Source organism: Conger conger, chromosome 12, assembly GCF_963514075.1.
Source record: "Conger conger chromosome 12, fConCon1.1, whole genome shotgun sequence".
NCBI classification, from domain to species: domain Eukaryota; kingdom Metazoa; phylum Chordata; class Actinopteri; order Anguilliformes; family Congridae; genus Conger; species Conger conger.
In genome coordinates, this window is record NC_083771.1 from 20475251 (window position 1) to 20501415 (window position 26165).

At 45.0% G+C, this 26165-nt stretch overlaps 1 protein-coding gene across 1 annotated transcript in view; it reads right to left on the reverse strand.

Annotated features, from left to right (window-relative positions):
* The window catches only part of LOC133142163 (aryl hydrocarbon receptor-like), a 61892-nt gene that overhangs the window by 21826 nt on the left and 13901 nt on the right, over positions 1-26165 (reverse strand). Inside the window, exon 2 of the mRNA XM_061263205.1 lies at positions 25787-25971. Coding sequence (XP_061119189.1) covers positions 25787-25971 — 185 coding nt within the window. The remainder of the gene's footprint in view (positions 1-25786; positions 25972-26165) is intronic.

Sequence of the window (26165 nt, forward strand, 5' to 3'; positions counted from 1 at the left end):
TACAATAAGACCAATAAATATAATTGATTATTTATATTTTTTATAATATTGGATATGCTTAAACAATATTGTATGAATTTATATGATTTGCACCATCATTTCTTTCTGTCAAACCAACAACAATTCAATTCAATATTCAAACAAAAAGTGAAACTAATGCTAGAATACCAACTAATGATTACATCACCAATCAACAAACAAAATAACCAAAGATCATTTTCTCAGCTACAGTGGAAAGCAAAATATTATGTCACAGTGAAGTTGACCTTTGACCTTATATAATATAAAATATAAATATAAAAATATAGATATAAAATGTCATCACTTCATAATTTTGAGTTATGGCCAAAAACATATTTTGTGAGGTCACAGCGACCTCGATCTTTGACCACCAAAATCGAATCAGTTCATCCTTGAGTCTAACAGGTTGCCTGTGCCAAATTCCCCAAGGCGTTCCTGAGATATTGCGTTCACAAGAAAGACGTGAGGTCACAGTGACCATCACCTTTGACCACTAAAGTCAAAACACTTCATCCCTGAGCCCAACTGGACATTTGTGCAAAATTTGAAGAAATTCCCTCAAAGCGTTCCAGAGATATTGCGTTCACGAGAATGGGATGGACAGACGAACTGACGTACTATAATGCCTCAGGCTGGTTTGGCTGTCGCCAGCGTGGAGGCATAAAAAAATCTTAGATCTTCCCTGTTCTGGAAGAGCCCCCAAATCATATTTTCTGCCTGGGGCCTCTAAAAGTCTAAAAGTCTACAGATGGCTACATTTCACTCACGGAGAACTTCAAAGGGTCTCATCTGCATGAAACAGAGCGTTTTACAGAGTACAGATGACAGATATCCCGGCAACATACGAGCATAAGAGAGTGCTGCCAGGAAGATCCCACACGTCTTCTGTGCAAAGCAAACAATAAGAAAACTGGAAAATAAAAAAGGAATCTTTGGTCATTTCCAAATCCGTAAAATAATTTTCTACTTTACAAAATGCCCAATGAGATGAACAAAATGTGCCTTTCTTGTTTTTCTTTTCTCTAAGCCTATCCATCTAAAAACAAAGTCTGTGGGGGTTTCAGTGTGGGCCAGACTGACAGCTGTTTGAAATGTCTGTCTGTACCCAGTTGAAAAACAGTTTAAGCTAGATTGTGAAACAGCTGGTAGCTAGTTGACCAGTTCAGACCAGCTCCCATCTTGACATGGTTTAGCTGGTAGACCAGTTCAGACCAGCTCCCAGCTTGACATGGTTTAGCGGGTAGACCAGTTCAGACCAGCTCCCAGCTTGACATGGTTTAGCGGGTAGACCAGTTCAGACCAGCTCCCAGCTTGACATGGCTTAGCTGGTAGACCAGTTCAGACCAGCTCCCAGCTTGACATGGCTTAGCTGGTAGACCAGTTCAGACCAGCTCCCAGCTTGACATGGCTTAGCTGGTAGACCAGTTCAGACCAGCTCCCAGCTTGACATGGCTTGTAGTTCAGACCAGCTACTAGCATGAGCTGGTTGACCAGCTCATAACTAGTTAGACAAGCATTATGACCAGCTTGGTCATGCTGCTTGACCAGCACAAACCCCACTAGAAAAACTGTTCAAGCTGGATTTTACAGCAGGGTACATTTCTGTTGACATTACCACAGATATGTGAGTTAACTGGGTCAGGCTTGGCAGCAGTGTAGTATCATGGTTAAGGAATTGACCCTGACACCTAAAGGTTGCAGGTTTGATTGACAGGTAGGACGCTGCCATTGCACCGTTGAACAAGGTATGTGGCCTTAATTGCTTCAGTATCTATCCAGCTTAATGTTAAATGGATACTAAGTAAACGCAGTGTAGAAAGTTGCGTGTAAGCTGCACAGTATAAGAGTCTGCTAAAATGGCAGTAATGTAACAAGGACTGTTACCCTGTAAAGCATATTTGCGACTCTGTAAAAAGCACTATACAAATAAAATTTCATTGAGTCAGTGATTTCCTTGCACTAATCATGATAAGAACCCCGGTAGCTGGTGCAGTTTAGATTCAATGTACAGGCGAGGTCTGTACCAGGGGTGCACAGAGTCAATTTGATTTCAGTAGCGCTCGGGCACTTAACGGTTTGACTCGATTGGAGGACGGGGAGCTTGCAGCATTGGGAAAAGGCCTGCTCCAGGTACAGAGAATCTCAGGTGCACCAAGGTGAGATGAGGTTTATCTGAGGCACAGTTACCTGGGAGACCACGGCAACTGAGACCTTGTGCAACTCTAAAACTTCTTACCCACTCTGTACTTGGTGTCAATGGAAAATTTGAAACACTGCCCTTGAGGGGATTTTTGCAAAGGAAATAGATGGCGCAGTAACTCTGGGCTGGTTGTATCACTGCTGTTTATGAGCAAAAGCCCAGAAAGGGGAAGATGAAGTGCTTCCTGTCATCTGAGAGGGTGGTTGGCTTGCTGATACACCCTGATACACACAGCTGTCTCTAGAAAAGAGAAATACACTCCAGGTTATCGCGCACGCTGTGCTTAAACACACTCGCTCACTGTGCCTCCTGCTTACACCCCACTCTGCCCTGCCCCTCCCTCGTCTGGGGTGGGATACCCCAAACTCCTGGTGTGCGGGTGTGAGTGTGGATATGTGCGTGTGTGTGTGTATGAGCGTGTATATGAGTGATGGGAGTCTGTGTGTGTGTGTGATCCACACTGTAACCTGCTGGATAATGAGCATCGCGTGCAGAGAGAGATGGACTCTTTCTGTGAGAGCAGCAGAGCCTCCATTAGCTGACAAACTCAAGTTCCCAGCAGTTATTCATCTGAATGCTGTTTGGTCCTAACTCCCCAACCCCCCTCATAGCCCCCTTCTCAACACTACTCAGTAAATCTCACAGTGTAAACAAACGGAGGAAACCCCTGACAGGGATTGTGGGTAGAATGTTTGGGAGGATACTCGGGCAGGAGTCGTAAGTCACTGTCAGTAAGGAACCCAGGACCCGTTCCAGTCCCAAAAAAAAGCTGGCTTCTGTTTATTAACTCCCCCTTGATTGGAGGGGCAATCCCTAAAGTAAGATGGCCGCCACCAGTAAGGACATTCCAATCCAAATCTCAATCACTTGATTTTCCTCACTCCACTGGAGCCAGCAAAAAACATCCCACCAAGTAGCCAGAATACATTGCCATACTCCATTTGCTTCTTAGACTTCCGTGTTAATTCACACCATCTTTCTTAGTGGAATGTAGGATAAGCTAACTTAAAAATGTCAGAACTGAAGTCATATTAACATTAGTTTGTCAACATGAATTGTATGGAAGCTACACATTATTTTGGGGAAATCTCAGTTTTGTGTTTGTTCCAAATGATGTGAGTTCATTTTGCACAGTCAACATCGCAGTTTATTGATAGCACAGTCAGTAAGCCTCGCATAGTCACCAAAACCAGTGTGCTAAGGAGCCACATGGTGCTGGTTTCCTGACTGCAGTCACTGCTACTGTTGATGTTTTCAATGGTAATCTACTGCTTTATCATTGCTTGGCTGTTGGCTGTGTTGACATTTTATTTTATTGTTGACATTTAAGAGTTTTTATGGTTTTACAGTTGTATGTATATCTGCCTGTTAGAAAGAGAAAATACAGCTGAATATGAATGAACATTAAGCCTTCTAGCTTACTATTGTAATATAATGTAATTGTAATAATGTAATGTAATACATGTTTGCGAGTAGCTTTCATGCTTTGATTCTCATATAGTACTGCTAACGTTACCTGGTATGGTTTGACATATCCATATGGCTGAAACTGCCTGCCTGTTCACACATTTGCAGGAAGTGCAAGTTTAGTAAAGGAAATTGGGCATCTCCAAGCAGGGCAATGCACAATCACATGAGAGCAAAGGTGAAAAGAGAGCAAAGCAGGTCAAAAGAGTGCTGAGTGGGTGTGTGGAATCCGTAGGTGGATCTCAGGTAAACGTGTCATGTTAATAAGATGGCTGCCAGGAGTTCTATTATGGTTCCTGGAAGCAAAAGCAGGGCAGCTGAAAGGGGAGGGCGGAGGGCTTTCCGGACAATGTGGGCGGCCACGCGGGGAAGGAGAAAATGTTACGTTGCGCTACAAATAACAACACCACTCAATCATACCCGCACTGCCTCCTCCAAAGATACAGGCATCAAACAAGAATTTTCTTTTTCTTTTTTTGAGAGAGAGAAGTTGTACATGAATCACAACATTGTACCCCCCCTACCCCCAGCCCCCACTCTCTCTCTCTCTCTCTCTCTCTCTCTCTCTCCGTGGGGAAGCAGGTTCTGACCTGTATGTTCTGGGCAAGGATAGCTATGCTCCTGGAGACTGTTTCGCAGATCAACACTTTCCATCAAAGAGCACAGGGGTCCTCTGAGGAAGGCTTCCCCATAAACGGGAGTGTAATCCACACCACGCTTCCAGGACGACTCCCCCTGACCCTGCCTCAGAATACTTGCTCTGTCATCACACAGGTGACCAGGGAGATTCAAAGAAGGTTCAACGCTCTACCAGAAAAAAACTTTTTTTCAGGGAGAAATATATGACCCTCGTGCATTGTAACGTCCACTGGTTGCCACGGTGAGAAGGTGTAAAAATAAATGGCACAAACTGCAATATACTACAAATATATACTACATTTTTCAAACGACTCCCAGTTCAACGGAAATTCAAGCCCAACGTCATAAACGACTCATTGAGGCGCTCAGTGGTGCTCCTTTAAAACTTGTCCTTCTGGGTCAGAGGGCAAAGGGCATAACCATGGAAACGGTGTGAAATGAATGTCTCCTTCCTTCCCAAGGTTCTGGATGGGGTCAGGGCGAAATTTGGAAGGAGGCCCCGATCTGGTAGGAGTGCGTTCAAAATGGTATTTTCCCATGATACTCAAACAGCCTTTTTATTTTTTCCTGAAAAGCTACATTGTTGAAAGCAGGAAGAACCCCTGCAGTGACATTTGACCGGTGCCCTCGCTCCAGAGTGTGTAACAGAGTGCCCATTTTGTTCACTCTTTTACAGATGAGCTTTAACTGAGGACGGTCTGCTTGCAAAGGTCAACCTGGGATCTCACCCCGTGGCTCCAAGTGATAAAACATGTTCCTCTACCATAGAGTCTGGCCCAGGGGGCCAGGGTTCACCATTCTCTGAGAAGCTCGCAAACTCCAGTGGGTACTCGAGGTACTACAGGGTCTTTGGTGCCAAAGACCACATTTCCCCATTGAAGTCCATTCAAAACTACAAATTTACCCTGGCCAAAAGAGATTTTTTTGGAACATACTTTTGAACTCTTAAAGAAGAAGATATAAGATTTATTTCATTCCAATTTGGTCCGCGTGGTTTTACGTCACACACTGCACGCACCTGCTCACGGGCACACCAGCGCATGAACGAGTATCAGGACATGGTTGACTTATCAACTGATACGCTGAAAAGGGTTGAGAGAGAGTTCCCTGCACAGATCGCTTCTCAGCCCAAGAGACCGATGATTACATGAATCCACATTCACTGTCATAGCCTATTGTTTTGATGATGCTGCTAATTGATGATGATAATGAGAATAGCCTAGCTCCAAAAACATCTCTCATTTAAAAAATATTTCCTGCACATGTATTTCAAATACACATGCTACCTTGTGTAAATTAGACAGCGTCAAAGTTGCTGTAAGGTGTATTTCTTTCCTTGAAGGAGGTAGGCTACTGACTCCAATAGGCTAAGGATAAGTTAACACGTTATGCTAACATGGAAATTGAGCCATATTACAGGAAAAAAGGCACATTTCCCAAAATGTTGGTTTCCCTTTAAGAGTAATTATGTACAGTTATGTACAGACTGTTAAATGGTAAATGTTTGTCTGTTATATTTTTGTGTTATACGTTTGCATTAAATTGCATGAATTTCTTTCTTTTTTTATTAGTATGTTAAATGGCAACTGTTTTAAATGTGTGTTAAATTGTCAAATGTTTGTGTGAAATCTGTGTGTAAAATGTTAGCTTTGTGTGAAATGGATAACATCTTAAAAGGTAGAGCTTAGCAAGATATCCCCACCCATAAAGGTGTGGCTTAGCACGATCTCCCCGCCCATAACATGGTTTTTTATTCATAGAAAAATATATTGTATCAAATCAGAGAGAGGTGGAAAAAAGGGGAAATTAGTAAATAGTTTAACATGGGAAGTGCAAGCTCAATGAGCATCAAAGACCCTTTTCATACCAGAAAAAAAATCTCCCCAGTGCACAGTTCCTTTTTCCCTGAATTAAGTTCCTTGGGGTAATCATGACTCATGACTTGTCTAGACTGAAGAGCCCACGCTAATTGGGTTTTCTTAAAAAAAGAAAAACATATAATCTGGACCAAGATCGCTCGGAATCGCCAGCTGAGCTCTGCTGCTTTCCCGGTAAAGAATTAAAAGTCTCTGGGGAGTGTCCCATGCAGTGTGGAAGTAATGTGTGTGTGTGTGTGTTGTTAAAAGGCTCTTGGGAGTGTAATGTGTTTTGTAGTTATTTTCCACAGTGAAGCTAGCTTTGGCTGCTGATTTCCACTGTGGACAGATTTATGTTTTCTTCAATGAGGGGGTGGGGGGGTGGGGGTGGTTGGCATTCAGTAATCAGTATGTGTAAAAAAAACAGAAAACACACACACAAAACTGCTATTTTAATCGAGCCCCCTGTCTGAACTGAATTAACACACTTTCAATTAGCATAAGAGCGCATTGGAGAAACACGTCCATTCTTCAGTTTTGGAGAAGTTTTAAATGTATAGTCCTATTTTCAATCATTTGAGAATGTTCTCCTCATTGTGCGTGACACGAGGATAACCACTCTCCTTATCCCTCCCCTATAATTTGTGACCCATAGTTTGCGCCACTGGCCTCCAGGTAAGACAATGCAAATATTTTAGGTTTACATAAATTAGAGTTAGATCATTCAATTATTTCTGGTTATATTCATTTTGCATTATCTAGCTTGCTAGTTTGCTTTCGTAAGGCGAAGTTAGCGATAACGTAGGCTAGCTAGTCTGTTTTCATAAGGATTCTTGATAGTTAATGTACTAAATTCAGTCTCCCAAGATGAGCATGTATTATGGAGATAGCTATGGCAACAAACAACAATGTGTGGAAAGTGGGAGCACGGTCTGTCAATCATAGCAAATTGACAGTTCTCATTACCACGCCCAGACAGTTTGGGTCAACTTTTATATTGCGAAATTTAGGGTTCGAGAAATATGTTTTAAAATACATTTAAAAGAAAAAATGATTAAAAAATGGCTGAATAATTTGTTGTTGCCTGATAGTTGACAGTAGATAGTTCAGAGCACTCAGTTACGGCAGAGACATTGTGGACAGGAATCTGACCATCTGGACAAGGAAAAGAGGACATATCCATTGTGGTGTGATGATTCTGGGCAAAGGTCAATATGAGGTCAGAGAACATAAGCATCCCCTGCGCAGGTTAACCAAATCATATAGGGTGACATTCAGGGCACACATGCTCCTGAACTGAACGTCACGGGAGGAAAAATCAGTTTAACGGCACAGTCTGAACAGGAAGTCATTTCAGCACCACTGTCTGGTGGGGGCGGGGAGTGCCGCTTCTGAGGGGCCAGAGAAGCCACATCCTGGACTTTGGCTAAATTTGGAAAGTAGCGCTACGGGTAGAAACAGGCAGTTGGCACTGACAGAGAGACTCACGGCCCCAGCAGCCTCTTTTTTTGTAAGCGGTTACATGATTCAGGTCGGATGTCTACAATATTTCCGGTATTTTTTTCCTTTCAACTAGTCAGAATTGTTCAATACGCTACAAAACAAAACACTCAAACTAGTAAGCAGACTTGGGTAAAACACGTAAATTGTTTTGGATTCAAATACCTGAGCTCTGGGCTTGACTGATCTTTACGGTTACACTTAACGAGCGGGTGAGGAGTTAGAGAATGATCAAACTTTTAGGCTACTGGCTGTGCCACAAGCACAGAGCACAGAATAGCCTAGAAGACACGGAGCGCCCCGAGGGCCTAAAATATATTCAGTACACTGATATTCTCTGAAAACTACATATCGCGTGAAGCCCGTAATAATTTTATATTTTCAGAAACTATGGCATTGATGACGGCCGAAAACAAAAAGACAACACTGGAAAGAGGCGCGGACACCTGAACGAGGAACAGGACGACCAGATAGAGAATAACAGATACAAAAAACATAACTGCATGGGCCATTGCCGTTTTGCGGGACTGGTTCCAAGAACGAGACAATCCAGCTTATTTTCACAGTTACAGCACTGTAAAACCCAATAAGATACCAAGGTTTTTCTATGCTTACATTCAAAATGGGACAGGCCAGCCATACTCTGGAAGTCTGGAATACAGCGTCAAATTTCTCTAAATTGCTTGCCATTATCATGTGATACCATTGTGTACTTCAATTCATAAATGTGTTTCTAAACTTAAAACAAATCATCCATAGCTATATTACTTTGGCAAGTTAGCCGTGGTATAAGTGGAATAATACCGTATGAACGAGTCAGTTATGAGGAAATAACTGCCCTTCAGGGTGGTAAACAACCCGACGCGGCAGCACCCAGTTGGGCAGTTAATACCTCCTAACCGACTCATTCATAGGGTATTATCCCTTATATAAGTTCATCCTATGGTTTGCTATGTATAATTATGTAACAAAGACATTCTTTAGTTGTTAACAAATGCATTAACTAATGAAAAGTTAATTCATGTATTTGTCAATCATTAATTCACGTTCACGACTACAGTAATGCCAATTCGTGAAACTTTTTGTAAAGTGTGACCGAGATTTTACTAGTGTCAATAACGAATTATTACGTGTTATTACGAATCCCGAGTATTAATTTTGACGCGCGTCAGGACTGGGTGTGCATCTGTGGTGGTTTAGCTCCTGGCTCTGGTTCCTCTTCCCATACAGTGTGATCTAAAGGCCTTTGTCTTTGCGGTCATCCTCGATCACTGTCATTTTGTAACACTGTAAAATTGCTCCAGGTCTGCTGCAAGACACTGTGCTCGTCTGGGCTGGGTCAGCATCCATCAGGACCTCTGGGAAAGCCTAAGGTTTCATATTTCACTGGCCTAACACACTAATATGCATTTTATACTGCTGCTGTGTTTTCTGTTCGCGAAACAGTCTGACACACGACACTTACAAAACAAAACTTCAAAATGTTTTTCAATCACCCTCTTGCTCTCTCAATTTCTCTGAATCTCCTGCTCACACACACACACACACACACACGTTGCTGTGGTTCATGCGGTTCGGAACGTGTCTGTGGGGTGATGCAGAAGGCATGTAGGTAATTTAAGGAGCATTATGATGCATGAGGGTGTCTGTTCTAACATAAATGCATTCTACACGGAATGTAACAGGATACAACCACGTGCCAAGTGGCTCTGGGCAGTTTTGTTGACAAATACGTTCTTTCCATAACTTTCCAAAAGCCAGTAAGGTGGGTGTGCAGTGCTGTAACCGTGGAGACGAGGTCGGCTGAAGAGCCGCCCGTTTTTGGCGCAAAAGACCGAACACAAGGACCTCCCTGGCAGGGCGGAAAACTATGGCTTGTGTGGCGAGGCACGCTGTCCCACATCGTCATGGAAACAGAACCCGCGAAACAAGCAAGGCTTGCGTTCGTTAGCTCAGACAAGGAGGAAGGGAGACGGAGAGACTCAGAGAGTGGGACAGAGAGAGGGGGAGAGAGAGAGTGAATGAGAGAGATAGGTAGAGAGAGAGTGAATGAGAGAGAGAGGTAGAGAGCGAGAGAGAGTGAATGAGACAGAGAGAGGGGGAGAGAGAGAGTGAATGAGAGAGATAGGTAGAGAGAGAGAGTGAATGAGAGAGAGAGGTAGAGAGCGAGAGAGTGAATGAGACAGAGAGAGGGGGAGAGAGAGAGTGAATGAGAGAGAGAGGTAGAGAGAGAGTGAATGAGACAGAGAGAGGTAGAGAGAGAGTGAATGAGAGAGGTAGAGAGAGAGAGAGAGAGAGAGAGAGATGAAGGAGCAGCTACAATTTCAGGCATCCAGGCCCTCTCACATTCCAGCACTGAACCCCCCCCCCCCCGCACCCCCCCAACTCTGGCGTGTGCTCCTGGTACCCCCTGTTTTTTCATGGATTTATCGCACGGAGGGAGGTTCCTTTTGATTAACAGCATTGTCAGCTCCACACAGATGGGGAGAGGAGGGGTCGAGGGCCTCCATCAACTCTCATTTCCACCCCTGATGACAGAGGGGTGTGGATGGGGGGGCTGTTTATTCCCCACCAATTAATACCACCCCACCCCATTAATACTCCAGCTTTACGCTTCCAAGAGGCCACGTGAAGTTACTGTTCGGAAAGGGCTCACTCCTGTCTTAGCAGAGGGCTGTTTCCTCAGCTTAATCACTCACTGGCAGGCCCGCACAGGGTCACTCTCCCCTCACTATGCCTCTGTGGCTCGCTCCCTCTCTCTGTTTTCTTTCGCTCTCCCCCTCTCTGTTTTCTTTCTCTCCCCCCCTCTCTCTCTCTCCTTCACTCTCTATCTCAACCGAGGCAGAGGAAAACACAGCTTTAAATCTGAGAGAAAAGTGGCCCCCCTTTTCTGGGCCGGCCCAGGTCCAAGATCGGTTCCCTGCTGATCTTAATTACCAAACTCCATTTCCTTGTGTAACCAAATGCCTCTCCCTGACCCCCCTATAACCCCCACTAACACACAAACACACACACACCTTTTACACTCCTTCAGTTCTTGAAAACCACCGGCTGCCAGAGTTGAAAGTTTGCACACTCTCTCCTCACGCAAGGGGAGGGCCTGGACAGGCTATCTCTGCACACGCTCGCACCCCCGCCAACTCACAAAAATCACCCCCCCCCACCCCCACCTCCACCTCCACTCCCCTCCCCCAGCCCTCACAAAGGCAGTCACTGTGGCGCGATTTTGACTCAGCTTCAGTCTCATACCGTACAGCTCTAAAACTGACAGAACATAATTTTGTGGCACAGCAGAAACTCTCAATTTCTCTCTCACACACACACTCACGCGCATACATATTCCTCTCACTCTCACATCCCACACATACACACACTCAGCTCACACACACACTCACGCACCTACCCACACACACTCATCTCAAACTCACATCACATACACTCACACACTCACATCACACAGAAACAGACAGCGATAGAGACACTTAACAGCGTAATTAACTGCCTTAATTTATAAGGGAAATTTTCTAAATTCTGATTTTTGTATGTTTTATAAATCCCACAATGTATAAGTATGTATAAACTGTGTTTTAATACATTTAGACAGTGTGCAAAACTGTTGTGCTGAAATATTCAGACTGCAGCTTGTGACAAGTTGATGGGTTTTGGGCTACAAAATGCATTGGGCACAAGGTGATGTTGACAGAGGAAGAGAGATATTCAAGTGGGGAATAAGATGTTTAAGAGAAAAGATAAGGTATGACATCAAGCCCTGGCTTCTGTATATTTCATGTGTCCACACCAACCCAGCCTCATGATGAGCAATCAATATGAAACAAATACCCTTTGGTAGTAAACATCTTTAAAAATCCTAACATTGTACCTTTGACATTTTAAGACTGGTGAATGCTTAGACAGCTTAAAATTCTGTCATGTGTTAAGCAAAGCAACAGGTATAAAAAGGGACTGCCCCTTTTGCATTTTGGGGAAAGGGTCGGTAAGCACATACCCCCATTCTTTATTGGCTTGCGAATAAAGTCTTAAAATACTCTTCTTGCGTTGCACCGGGTTCTTCACCCTCTGCTAAAATAGGAATAAGAGGATATTTCCACCACACAAGTAAAAAATAAACACATGAACAAAACCAGTGGCTCTCCATGAACACGAAGGGGAACTTCCCGCTCTAGACAAACGTTCTAGGGTTTAGACTTGCTAGCTTTGAGATGATTGAATATAAAAACTCCACAAAGACACAGACAATAATTAAACATTACAACAATATCATCAGCAGATATTATTAAAAAGCTCACAAATGAACACCATTAGTTGTCTGAGACCTTCAAAGCTAATATGAATGGTCTCATTATGATTTCTCAGAAATTCCAGGTAATATTTTACAGCTGTCAAAAAAAGGCCTAAGGTAGGCCTATGCATAAAAAATAATCAAATTTTTGAATTTTTTGAAAATGTTTTGAATACTTTGCAAACCACTGCACTTTTGCGATCGCTTGGCAGAATTGCATTCTGGTCAGGGTTCTTGGGACCCAACGCGCTGTCGGTTCTGAAAGGGACTGGATCCACCCAAAGGTGAACTGGACTGGAGATGACGGGGAACGAAGAAGGATGTGATTTTTATGAGCGCTAACAAGCTGAGGAACAGGGCCAGGAAACCAGATAGAAACAGACAGACTTCATCTCTGTTACATAATACTGTTTATTATCTTCAATCTAAGTTTAATATTTCACTGGCAGCAATCCACAGCAAACTGGAACCATGATAAAAGGCTACAGAAACTGAGAACTCACATGAGAATTGAGAAATGCACATGAAAATGTGGCTTACTGTTAATATAAATAACCAGCTAGTGCAAGCCAAAAATATCCTATACTGTGTTTGAAAAGAAGTCATTTTGACCACTTTCACACAGTTATACATTATGGAGACAGTACAGTACAACTACAGCCTCGTGGTGAAAGTACATGACTGGGACCCAGAAGGTTCAAGTCCCGTGGGTAGCCATGATAAAATCAGCACAGCTGTTGGGCCCTTGAGCAGAGCCCTTAACCCTGCATTGCTCCAGGGGGGATTGTCTCCTGCTTTGTCTAATCAACTGTAAGTCAGCTAAATAGCAAATTATTATTATTATATTCAGATAAAAAATAGGTTCATCAGGGCAGTTACATCCCAGGGGACAGATGGGATTATAGGACCCAAGGTGCAACTAACCTCATTCTGAACGCATTTGCGTCCATGCTAATCCTACTTCATAGATCATTTCCTTTTCATGTGCCTAACATGCTAATGCCATGTGCCTAACATGCATATTCATGTGTCTGACATGCTAATTCCATGTGCCTAACATGCTAATCCCATGTGCCTAACATGCATATTCATGTGTCTGACATGCTAATCCCATGTGCCGAGCACACTAATTTCATGTGTCTAACATACTAATCCCATGCGCCTAACATTCTAGTTTAATGTTTCTAACAAGATGATTCCATGTGCTTAGCATGCTACCTCCGTGTGTCTAACATGCGAAAGACAGGGAATTGCACAAGCATGAGATCGAACTGGCTTCTCTCAGGTATGTTCAAGCATACAAAAAAAAAAACAGCCAAAGGGAAGTAACACAATCCAAACACCATTACATAATAGGAAATGTGCAACAAAAAAAAACTGCCCGCCAGAAAACAGCGGAAGGTTAAAACGCTAATGCGCATTTCATGAAGAAATGCGAGGAAACAGGCAGTTGGATGGAGGTTCCGGTAATGTTGTGAAGCAACAAGCAGTCGCAAAGCAGGGAGTCACAACAGCAATCTCTGCTGTTCACCTTTCTGTATTTATTCTTCTTTTGGCTTGTACAGCAAAAGCCACTGTTGTGACTATAGAATCTATGACGATATCTATTTTTACAACAGCCCTGGGGATATGACCACAGACATCATACACTATCCAGATGGTCAGCTCTGACATTCCGCTCAACCTCCAATTTCCTCAGCTACAGCAGGCTCTGTGGTAACATGAGTTCCTGGGTGCTTCTGAACAAGGACTGACACTGTACTGTACTTGATGGATTTTCAGAAGATTAATCAATCTGGAATGTTCTTCCATGAAGGGGCAGGAGACAGAAAGACAGAACCTTCCATGTTATGAATCCAGAGGTAAACATCTGGTTTGTGTATGAGAGTGTCTGTGGCATGACACAGAAGAAACACACGGAAGGATCAGCGGTTCCACTCTACACATAAGTGAGCGGCCCCAGGAAGTGGCCCCAGATGAACTGATCATAAATCCTGAGCTCCCTCATCTTTAAAAAAATAAAAAATACAGGCGAGGTGTCAGATCAGACAAACAGATCACAGTGATCGGTGTAAATTAAACACCTAAAACCACTCTGTTCCACTTCAGGTAAAACTCTGTTAAGAGCTGACATAACATTGAATATTCTTCTGCACATGAAGCTAAATGGAAAGAGATGTCATAATAAAAGTGGAAAGAGTCTGCAGGGGACAGCCTGCAGCAGGGTACACATGGGAACACATCCTTGCCCAGGGCCAAGCCTATGGTCACAACTGGGCATATAACATGGAGGAGACAGAGACAAGAAGGGCTTAAAGGCCATTGGAACAAATTAAATCATCATTGTTAAATGAGACTAGAATTTCTTTATTCAAAACAATACGCTTCCTATATTTATTTATTCCATTTTAGCATCAATCACTTGTGCCCATTGAAACCAGTTTGTCAGCTCGGTCGGTGTCTTCAGCTTTCAATAATTTGAATTGGCAAAGCCGCTGCTTTTTGCATGGAAGCTGAAGTTATCTGGTTATCTGGTTATCTGGTTATGGTTCTCCACTTGGCGTTCCTCTAGGGCCCATTCTGGCACAGCAAACATTCAATATTCCAACATGACTGGATGGGAATGTCCAATTGTGTGACATAAGAGAAGGACGGGGTCAACGAGGCCCAGCGCTGTGCTTTCTGAGGGATCTACTGAAAGGTTCAACCGCTCACTGAACAGGATCCACAGAAAGGTTCCACACTGAACTGGATCCACTGAAAGGTCCCACACTGAACAGGATCCACTGAAAGGTTCCACACTGAACAGGATCCACAGAAAAGGTTCCACACTGAACTGGATCCACTGAAAGGTTCCACACTGAACAGGATCCACTGAAAGGTTCCACACTGAACAGGATCCACAGAAAAGGTTCCACACTGAACTGGATCCACGGAAAGGTTCCACACTGAAATGAATCCACTGAAAGGTTCCAGTGATGAGATAGAAAGGCCAGTGAGCTGCTCTGGCTAAAGAGACAAGCTGCAGCTTAGCCTTGTCCACACGAACATGAGCAAATTTGAAAACGTGTCCGTTGTTCTCCATTTTGGCCTTCCGTCCACAGTAAGACAGCAGTTTTAACCAGTGGATAAAATTTAAAATGGTCGTGTTGACAGAAACAAAAATGATATGTAAATTAAATTTTTTTAAGACGAAGCAGAAAACGCAACTTCCTGACTTCAAAGCCCCCGTCACACGAGCATTTTCCATCCCTGCAGTGGAAAAAACACAGAACCATTTCCTGCTGTTGGGGCTATTCTCAGAGTGACTGAGTGACAGTGATTCCCAGAACCACAACACAAAACCGCGTCAAATAAGGTTGCCCCAGATACCTTAATGGTGTCCTTCCAAGCCACCGCAGCTTCAACACTGCAAGATGCAATTAAGGCTCTTCTTAGAACAGTGAACACAGGCCGATTAGCATTGTTGGCTAGGTTGTGTGTAATTACAGATCTCGGGAGAAGGTGCAGTTGATTGTGACAGAAGTATTGTAGATGGTACAGGGATCCATTCAAGTAATAATATGAGAACCTTTTCCTTTACTAATTTAAAGAAAGTAGTGTGTGCTTTGGTTGAGCTACTGTACAAGTTTAAACATAGTGAGAGCCCATTCCAAAAGATTTGCATTGGAAAAGCAGAACTGACATTTAAGTGAAGACTGATTGAAAACATGCCTACACAATACTTTCTTCTGCACTGGCAAGGAGTGATAATGCAATCCACCGTGGTCTTAAAACCTAATTTAAACAGAGCTCAGATGCTCCCAAATATGAAAATTAAGACTCCACAGAGACAGCTGTATGTTCCTGGCTTGAACCCGCCACTGGCCATTTATGATTAGGCTAAGCAGTGTCTATACCCAAACTCCAAACCCCTTCTGATCCCGGTTCAGCTTCTCAACTGTGAGCTTCACCCCAACCATCATGTAAAAGAGGACTGATCTGAGGTCAGCTGGGGACCAGCCTGCATAGCTAAACGTCAAACAGTGGGTTGCCCTGATCCAACGCTGATTATAAACAAACAGGCCAGCTCTGTTTTTAGCATGGCAGATAATTGAGCAAATATCAATGCAGAGATGAGCAAACAAAGTCCTGTTTGAATTACACAAGCGCGGATGTGAGGAACTGCCATGGTTTTGCGTGTCACCCGACAGGGTTTGGCTGCATGGTTCCCCTGGCAGGGCGGAGGAACAGGGTGATGAGCCATACATCAATTAAGCAGCTGCAGGCATGTTTATGCCTTTTCTCGATGACTGGAGGAAGCTTGGGTCCCAACCATGCTGCTCACACAGGGCAAATGTGTGTGTGTGTGTGTGTGTGTGTAGAGGCCTGTTTGTGCGTATATGTGTATGCCTGTTTGTGTGTGCATACGAGTGTTTGGATGTATGTGTGACACAAGTGACACAAATCACATGTGGTTAGAGTGCACATTGTCAGATTTTAATAAAGGGCATTTTTATACATTTTGGCTTCACCATGTACAAATTACAGCACTGTTTAAACATAGTTCATACACATCATACATCTGCAGCCAATCAGCTTACTGAATACAGCAGTGCTGTGTTGTGTCTGCAGCCAATCAGCTACCTGAAAGATGCGATGCTGTGCTGTATCTGCAGCCAATCAGCTGGCTAAAAGATGCAGGGCCAAGAGAAGGGGCTAGACTTCTCCGCTGTTTATTCCTCTGGAAACTGACACAATGTGTTCCTTGAAGTGTCAACAGAAAAGGTTCCTTGGAGTAAAGCACCCTGATTTGATGGCGATGAGTCTAATGAACAGCCAGTAAGTCCCAGGGCTTACATGCAATAGCAGAGAGCTCTCTCTCTCTCTCTCTCTCTCTCTCTCTCTCTCTCTCTCTCTCTCTCTCTCTCTCTCTCTCTCTCTCTCTCTCTCTCTCTCTCTCTCTCTCTCTCTCTCTCTCTCTCTCTCTCTCTCTCTCTCTCTCTCTCTCTCTCTCTCTCTCTCTCTCTCTCTCTCTCTCTCTCTCTCTCTCTCTCTCTCTCTCTCTCTCTCTCTCTCTCTCGCCCCAAAATGCAGTCCCCACCCATGTGCGAGTTAACTCACACTGTGGTGACACTAGCCTGGGAATGTACCACAGAGCTCTTCACCCCAGACAATTGTGTAAATATAAAACAGGTCATAAAGCCATAAACACAGTGTGTGACATAATGGGCAACAACAAGCTTTCACACTCCAGCAAGAGGGATACAATCTGCATGCATATGGCTTTCACGGCACGAAGATATTTTGTGAAATTAGTACAGTATGGGTCTAAGAGTATAGAAACGTACGAGTACACACAATTCGAAATGGAATTATCTGTTACACAGTAAAATAACTTTGTGACAGTTTTCTTGGCTTGAATCTGACATGCCCAGATCATAGAACATTCCACAATGTGGTGATGTCTGATCACTTGTGGAGTCCTGCAGGCATTACTTGTTGCTCTTGTCAACAGTGTACCTGCCGGTCTACTGACCCTTCAGCAGTTGTTTACACCTTTAGCTGCCCTGAGCTCCACATTACATTCTTAAAAACTCACACAGCGTCAAAACTCACACAGTGTTCACTGTGGTTCGGTGCAATATTTTGTCGCAGAAGTGCTTTCCCATTCCCTGCATGTAGCTGTAGCCACATACCCAATGCCGCTCCTTTTCAGAGAAATGACTATATAAAATGGAAACCTTAAACTAATAAAAGTGTATGACACTCAAGCAGGATAAGCTGCATGCAAAATGTAAGTATATAGCATGTGACAAAAATAGAGTTCCTTGCAGAATAAGGAGTTCCTCGGGATTCCCGAAGGAAGGCTGGCTCTGCGCTGAGTGTGTAATGAATGTCAAGGCTGGGACTGTCATGGTCACACAGGCAGATTAGGAATATGGAGCACTCTTATCACTCTTACCCCCACCCCCCCCCCCTCCCTAATGGCCCTAGAACCGCCATTTTGGCTTAGTGAGGGGTGCGTGAAAATCAGATGGACAAGGGCCCCCCAATCAGAATGAACACAGAGGGATCCTGGCTGCGGCGCGGCAGAGGCCGAACAGCCACCCTCAGGGTTCTGGCGCTGCGCCAGTCATTGGGAGCAGCGAGGCCAGAGACCGCGCGTTGATTCCGTCCTGGTGACAGATCCCCGTCCCCCGCTCTCACGCGATCCCCGCCTCGCGGGAGAGGGGGCCACATTTCCTGGAGGAAGGAGGGAGTGTCTGCGTATCACTCCCAGAGTGCTTTACAGCCCAGATAAAACCCCCCAAAAAACCTGACGCACGTCAGGTCCCGACTCCGGGAGAAAAAAAAGAGGGGAAGGCAGACAGAAGAGTATACATAGTGAGGTATCCATAACAACCACCCCAAGCCAACCCCCCTGGCCAGGTTGTGGAGGAACCCTTGACAGAGGCCAGAGCAAACATTTCTGGCAAATGCACAAAGCGACACACACGTATCAGTTCCTCCTCACAATTCTGATACTGTTGCCCAAGTGTTTGTTTCCTTTCTCATGCCTTATTCACACCCTCTTCTCTGGAAAGTTCTCTGGTGCTTTCCCAGTTCATATTTCAGAAGAGCCCTGGCATCTTTCAGATGCAGCTTAATGAGGCATCCTGGCCTCATCTTCGTCAGCCGAAACCCCCCAAAGTAATCCCACTTTCGACTTTTCAACTCCATTATCACACTTTCCCCAGATAACTACAGCTTTGAAAATGCTGAAATATACTTCAAGACCTGAAGACCTAGAGGACACTGCTACTCTGTTTAACTAAATATTAATTCATCACTTTCCCTCTTTCATACCATCGCAAACACCGTATAAAGAAAAGGGGAAAAGGGATGTTATTAAATGTCAAATGCACAAGGACAAAGGAAGAAAATAAAGCATCACTGCAGTTCACGTTTCAATCAGACAAAACGGCTCATGTTTTGTTATTGCCTGAGCAGAACTGGCTTTGTAAACATTCATTCATAGCCTCCATCTCTCCAGGGGTGGGTAGAATCCTCCAGTACTTTTCCACTGACAGTCATCCCTTCCCAGCCCTCGCTGGGTGTCACTGACACTTCCGAAGCAGCCTGTCATTTTTTGTCACTGGCTTTTTTTTTTTTTTTGTTCTTACTTTGTTCAGACAGGGGAGCAGTGAGTTGCAGACTGAGACATGCAGCACAGAACGTGCCATGGTGGGCATCGAACCCCTGACCAGGGGACGGCTGGTGGGAGGATTCATATATGGACGCTCCACAGCCTACGCCACAAGCACTGGGCCCCCCTAGAATCATCACCACCTTTCACCGCAACAGTGAACAACCATGCCCAACCACAATGACAATGTCACAAAGTCCCTCAGATTGATCAAACCTAGTGGGAGAGGCACGTTGAGCTAGGCAAACTTCACCAAGCAAGTTTTACCGCATCTGTCCCCATAGCTTATCCCTTTGCTTTCCAGAATGTAAACTCTCTACAGTGTCTGATGGGTAATGACAGCTGAATTCTGTCAGTTTAAACATTTACATACAGTACTTTGAGGAACCATTCCAAATCCCCCCCTGTTTCCCAGGGGATCCTCATATCCAATCAGGGGCTCTGTTGAGTGTCCTCAGTGGCAGGGGAAGGCAGCCAAAGACTCTAGAGATGAGTGACAAGGACATGAAATCAAAAGTGCAAATGGTGTCACTAGTGAGCAGCTGTGGGTCTGTTCTTTACAACTCACTGGAACAAAATACAATACAAAATACGTCCCAAAGTACATTCAGACAGACTAGCCCCAGCATAATTAAAAAACTATGCCACTATGCAAATCCTGCAAATTATGGACCAAAATCCAACAGATCCCACCCTGCGGTTGTAGGAGCAAGCCTCATCAGATGAAGGCCTCCAGCACAAGAAGCCATTTTACATTCTGCTCCACGTTCAACAAGACAATACAGCTCCAGAACACATTGACTACCAGGTTATATTACACATTTACCCTAAAGCACCCCAGAACAGGGGCCACTTGTCAGTGTCAGAGCGGCAGAGGTGAACCACCGACCTCCCCTTTCTGTAACCCACTGATTTCTTCTGATACCATCTTCCACCAGGCAGGGTCTGTTTGCCAAACCAGGGCAGAGCACAGGTCCACTCTCCAAGACAGAACTTAGGTCCCCTTGGCAAGCCCAGCCGTAGGTCTGCTCACCCTGTAGGAGCCACTTGGCAAGCCCAGCCGTAGGTCTGCTCACTCTGTAGGAGCCTAGCAATCCAATAAATACAGAAGATGGCCTGCTCATGTGTCTCACTTTACTGAAGGAATTCAGCTGGGAGTAAACGGGTGGTTGCTCAAAACCTAAGTTTCATATTCATATTGTCCTTAATCTGGGACTAATTAGCAACAGCGAGAGATCAACCCCTTACGATCCATTTCCAGCCCGATCCCCTCTCAGCTCCTCCCTTTACACAATGTGGCCAGTGGAGCAGCAGATACAAAAGGAGACATGTACTGTGGCCAGTTCATCCCTACAATCTTTGTACTCTTGTGAATCTGCATGCACAGAATGATCTAGTTATCATTGTCAGTCGGTTGCTTGGGTAGTCTGCATTGTTGCAGTCATTATTGTTGCCACAAAGGTCCCTTTGCTGGGGTTCCGCTCTCAAAAGTGACAAAAGCGTTTCATTATGAAACACAGCTCATTCTAGAAAGCATGGTTAAAAAAAGGGAAATCTTCCTCTCCTTCATTCATAACAACCAGAAGATATATGATATAAGATATATGTTCTCTTATGGTATGCAACCCCTAGCCCCCCCCCCCCTTCACTGAGCTCTTTTGCAAATGCACCCAAATCCAGCTCTGTTTTTGGATAGGCTTTTCTCCCTGGGTCCACTGGGTCTCTGTGTGACAAACAATACATTACAATTACGACAGTATCCAGTTCAATAAACACTATGCTAATTAGCATATCACAAAGACACACTGTACATCAGAGATAATAAACCTACAATATGGCAACCATAAAGAAGTTGGCAGAGGCTGAAATAAGAAGCTTTAAATGTGTCATCAGGAATGTGCAACCTGCATACCAACTGTGGCCCAGTTCATGAATAAGTGCAGCCAACTGTGATCTTTTCTGAACGAATTACATTGTGTTTAGGCTGTAGCAAAACAGTTTACACGTGGCCTGTGTTAAAAAAGGAACAGAACAGAAATCTGAATAAAGTGCTTCGCCCTTAATGTTTCTGCTCAAGCATTTATCCATTTCTTAAATGTTTCTAAAAGTATGTATTCATTTTATTTTACAGTGGAGTGTCATTTGGTCTTTTATCAGACCCTGAACGTGTTCCTGCTGAGAGCTGAGTTAGCTGCTGCTATCAGTGCCAGATGACAGGGGCCAGGCGGTTGCCATGGCAGTGTATCCTTGAGTTTGTGTCGGCTGTCCACAGCTTAGCTTAGCCATTCTGCACCTTAGCTTTACTCAAGAAAAATGTATTTAACCGCAAACTACAGCAGGCATCACAGTGCTTATGCATATGCATGCCCCATCTGTCTTGCGCTGGCGTCGGCCTGGTCTCTGGAGCTTGTTCTGTTCCTGGTTATCACAAGAGCCGGTGTCAGAATGAGGAAACGTTTCAGGAACTTTTCATGACATTTAAGGTGAACATTATATGCCCGGGGACACATGAGCAGGATTGAGAGAGAGGTAGAGGGAGAGAGAAAAGACATTTGGGTATCAATTGGCCAACAAACAACTTAGCTATGTACACAATCAGAACAGTTGGTATTTTACAGACAGAAAGAAAAGAGAGAGCCAGAGGTTAAAAGAGGAAGACACAGATATACAGGGCAGCCATTATCCAGTTATCCAGACTGAAGAGAGGGGCTGAGAGAGGTAAGGCGAGGGATGAGGAAACAAGCAGGAATACGTTGAGGCCCACGGCACACTGGTTTACATCAGATAACAGAAAAGAACTGGCTTGTGCAGAAAGTGAATTACGTTGCAAGCTAGTCTCTTAACCTATTTGAAGCATGATATTCTTCTCAAATTCATGTCGTCCTGGAATTGCCTCCTGCACATGAAATATAAATCCTGCAGAAAGAGAGCTTTTACTTTCACTTCCTGAGACATCATCTTCATTAATAGAATGAAATACGGCTTAAAGTGCCGTTTATAAAGAATGTTTATTGCAGTGTTTCCCAAACACTGCAGAAAGTGGTTCAATTTACTCTGGAGTTACAGCATTCCACCCTGTTGTTTAGTGTGTGTATACCTTATGCTGTGCTGCCCCTATTATTACACTGGATGTGGGAACACCTTGCCCCCTTCTGTACTGCAAGGAAGATGTCATCCCCCCTGGAAATGTCCGCCCCCTCCTCCCCTCCCACAGCTCCCAGTAGTGTCCCACTGGGACCAATAAACAACCTTCCCAGGAGGACACCTTCACCTGCTTTCACCTGGCTCGCTGAGATGAAGAGGATTACAACATTCGGGCCTATGATGTCATCTCACCACTATTTTTTTTAACTTGCTATTTGGGGGTTCAGGTCTCGGTTTTGCCATTTTCTTTTTTTGCCCTTCTTTTCTGGAAAGAGACTGTGTTAAAAATTCAAATGGGCAGAAATAGGCTCAGGTTCAATGGTCCCCCATGCAGTCTCATAGCAGATTTAAAAAGTACATTCATTTTTATAGTAATCCTACACACCTGTTTGATCTGTTCTTGTGAGCAAGGTTCCAAGAAATTAATGACCATCCACGTGACATTTCTCAGTCAATCAGAATGTCACGTGTCCCAGAATGCCCTGCGGTTTCCCATGCTGCCCATGCTCTGTACACACTGTGTATATATATCCCACAATGCCCTGCTGCTCTCCTTTCCACACTCTGTAAATACTATGCACCTATCCCACAATGCCCTGCTGCTCTCCTTTATGTGCTCTGTATATACTGTGTGCGTATCCCACAATGCCTCTCACAGAAAGGTCACGGTCCAGTGATTCAGCAGGTAGCAGCTGCTACCTTCCCGACCTGTTTTCGGGGCTCCCTCCAACAGCGAAGTGTGCTCCTGACCCCCCTCCTCCCAACCCACCCGCTCCTGGCACCCCCTGCCACCCATCCCAACCTGACCTCCATCCCTCAGCTGTAAAAATGTCCGGGGGCATCATGGGGAGGCCCTGCTGAAATATAGCCCCCCCCCCCCCCAGATAGCTAGTTCAGGATCAACTAATGACTTTGGTGAATATATTACTGCTTGTTTTTTTCTTCACATTACCAACACTGAAACCACTCCGGAAGCCTCAGACACCAGGGAGGGGCTCAGAACCAGTCCTTTGCATGGAAACAGAGAGTAGTTGGTGGGGCGCGGTTTCTGGTGAAAGCTAGCCTCGGTCAGTGGGTACAGAGGAAAGAGAGACAGACATTCTCACCATTTTCGTCTGATCCATGCCTCTGCCTTCAAACTCTGGAGATTAGAGGCCAGGGCAGAGACTGCGACGATGCCTTCAGAAGAAACTTTCAGACCGCAAGAGACAATCAGCTGAGTGGTACCCCCTGCAATCTGTTCTTACTGCACTGATCTGCATAATTAGTCTTACACAGGGAGAGGCAGCCAAACCAAACTCACAGAGCTACGCTCAGAGTTAGCACTCTGGATGATGGACATCTGATGGACATCTGCCCCCAGGCCTGTCCCCTCTCTCTGCCCCGCTCTGGTGCCTGACCCCCTCCCGTTCCACTGCTCCGGCTGCGACAACCTGAATTTCCCTGCCCCTGCTCTTGACGGCCTGTCCTCATCCCGGGAGCAGGGGGGACCCGCCCGAAGCAAAGGCTTCTGGGAAGAGTGTGAGCTTGCCAGGTCTGGCATAGAGTTCACATCACTGCTATTTTCACCGCTCAGAGAACAATTGCAGGAAGGCTGCCCCAGAGTCTGCCCGGACAACCACAGGCCCGAGACCCCAGTAATCACACCTCCCCTGCCGGGCCCCAAAAAAAAAAAAAGTTTCAGTAAAAGAAGTGGGGAAGGGGTTGCATGGGCGAGGCAGGAAGGAGAATAAAAAGAAAAAAAAACAGTGTGCTGAGTTTCCTGTGAGGAAACGGGAAGTTTCAGTCAGGCTGGGTGTCAGCTCGGGGTCAGGGCGCTGATAAGAGAGCCAGGTTGGGTGCCACCCCTCAAACCCCCCCTCGACAGCTGGTCCCCGCAGGCTGCATTCCAGGCCCACCACCCTGACCTTGCACGGGCGGGTGGTCGTGGAGAAGCCTGAAGCCCTGGTCTGTGCTCACTGCAGAAGCGCTTTAGCCCTCACCAGGCATGTGGGCAGGGCCAAGCAGCCAAGCTCAATTCCACCCTCCTCATGCATGGCATTCCCACGCACGGCATTCCTGCACAGCCTTACTGTGACAGACATAACGCTGCTTCCCCATGTCTGGAAACCTTCCGAGAAGCCAAGACCACCGTTCCACTGCATGGGAGATCACACAGTGAACGTTTGTGTTCAGCTATCCCCAAAAGGAATGCAAATATTACATTTTTATAGGTTTCATAACAATGAAACACTGAAACATTTGTACAGTGTTTTTTGACGATACGTTTTATTTTTGTACATGATATCATACTGTGAGACATGGAGGAGAATCTTGGCTGAGTGAGTTTCAAAGGCTGATCCACCCGATACATCTTTAATGCTGTCAGGGTTGTATTCATCCCTGACAGAGTTACGGTTCAAATATAAATTAAAAGAAAAAATACATTAAAAATACACACAGCGCAAGGAGGAGACCCACCCCTCTTCCCCTTAGTATTATCACATCAATCGAATGGAAAGCTGAAGTCCTGAAGGAACCATTTTGTTTTCTCAGTTAAAACAGCTGAGCACCCAATATGGAAACCTATGAATATATTAATAAGCATGCGCCAATAATGAATATATGCTCCATTATGAATGTGTTTTTTCCCCTTCAGACTGAAGCCACTATGCGTCCCATGAAATATGAAATGCAGCTCACAGCCGCTGCTTTAAAACAGGACATCTCAGGACACTTTAGCCGAGCTGCAGGGAGAGCCTTGCTATTAACACATCGATAATGGATACGAGATGACGTCAGGCCCACTTCTTCTGACCCACTTTGAGTCTGTCAGCGAGGAGCCTACACACACACACACACACACACACACACACACACACAGTTAGACACACACACAGACACACCCACACACATACACATACACACAGTGGTTTGACCCAAAACTGTGTTACTGGTCACTGTTGCTAGGCAGAGAAATACACTTAAGAAGGAAGTAGTAGAAGACCACCAGGGTCAATGGCCTCCAGGGTGGAGAAGTGGAGAAGCTTCCTACGAAAGTACATCTACAAACATTTTGAGAACATCCATGTGTAACTACTGCAAAAGTTCCTTAAAAAAAAAATCAGTCCTCACAAATGACACCCGACTGACTCCACACTGCCCCCCCACCGACTCCACACCGACTCCACACATACTCTCTCTCTCATACACAGTCAGACTGACACACTCACACACACACACAGACACACACACACACACTCTCTCTCTCTCTCTCTCACACTCTCACACACACACACACACACACACACACACACACTCTCTCTCTCTCTCTCTCTCACTCACACACACACACACACAAATACTCTCTCTCACACACACACACTCACACTCACACTCTCTCATACACACTCAGACTGACACACTCTCACACACAAAGACGCACACACTTACACTCAAACACTCACTCACACGCTCTCTCTCTCTCACACACACACCACCACAGCGCTCACCGTTGAAGAAGCTCTTGACTTTGAGGTACCCGACGCTGAGCCTCAGTACGGACAGCTTGTCCAGGCGTGAGCGCACCTCCTGGGGGAAGGGCAGCAGGCTGGTCAGCCGGTCCAGCTCCCCGTTGAGCCGGTCCCGGTGCCGCTTGGACGGGTTGGACTTCCCTTCTGGGGGGGCTGGCTTGGGACTGGGGAGGCAAGACGAAATCCGTCAAGACCGTCGGTAACCACGGTTACAAATGATCATGAAACGCACTTCACTTTTCAAATTGAACAGCCCAAACTTAAATCATTTCAGCAAATAAAGGGAACTTTCCAGATTTAAGCCGTCATTTGTTTTGTATGTCTTTTTTGAGTATACTGTATGAGACAACTTATTCCA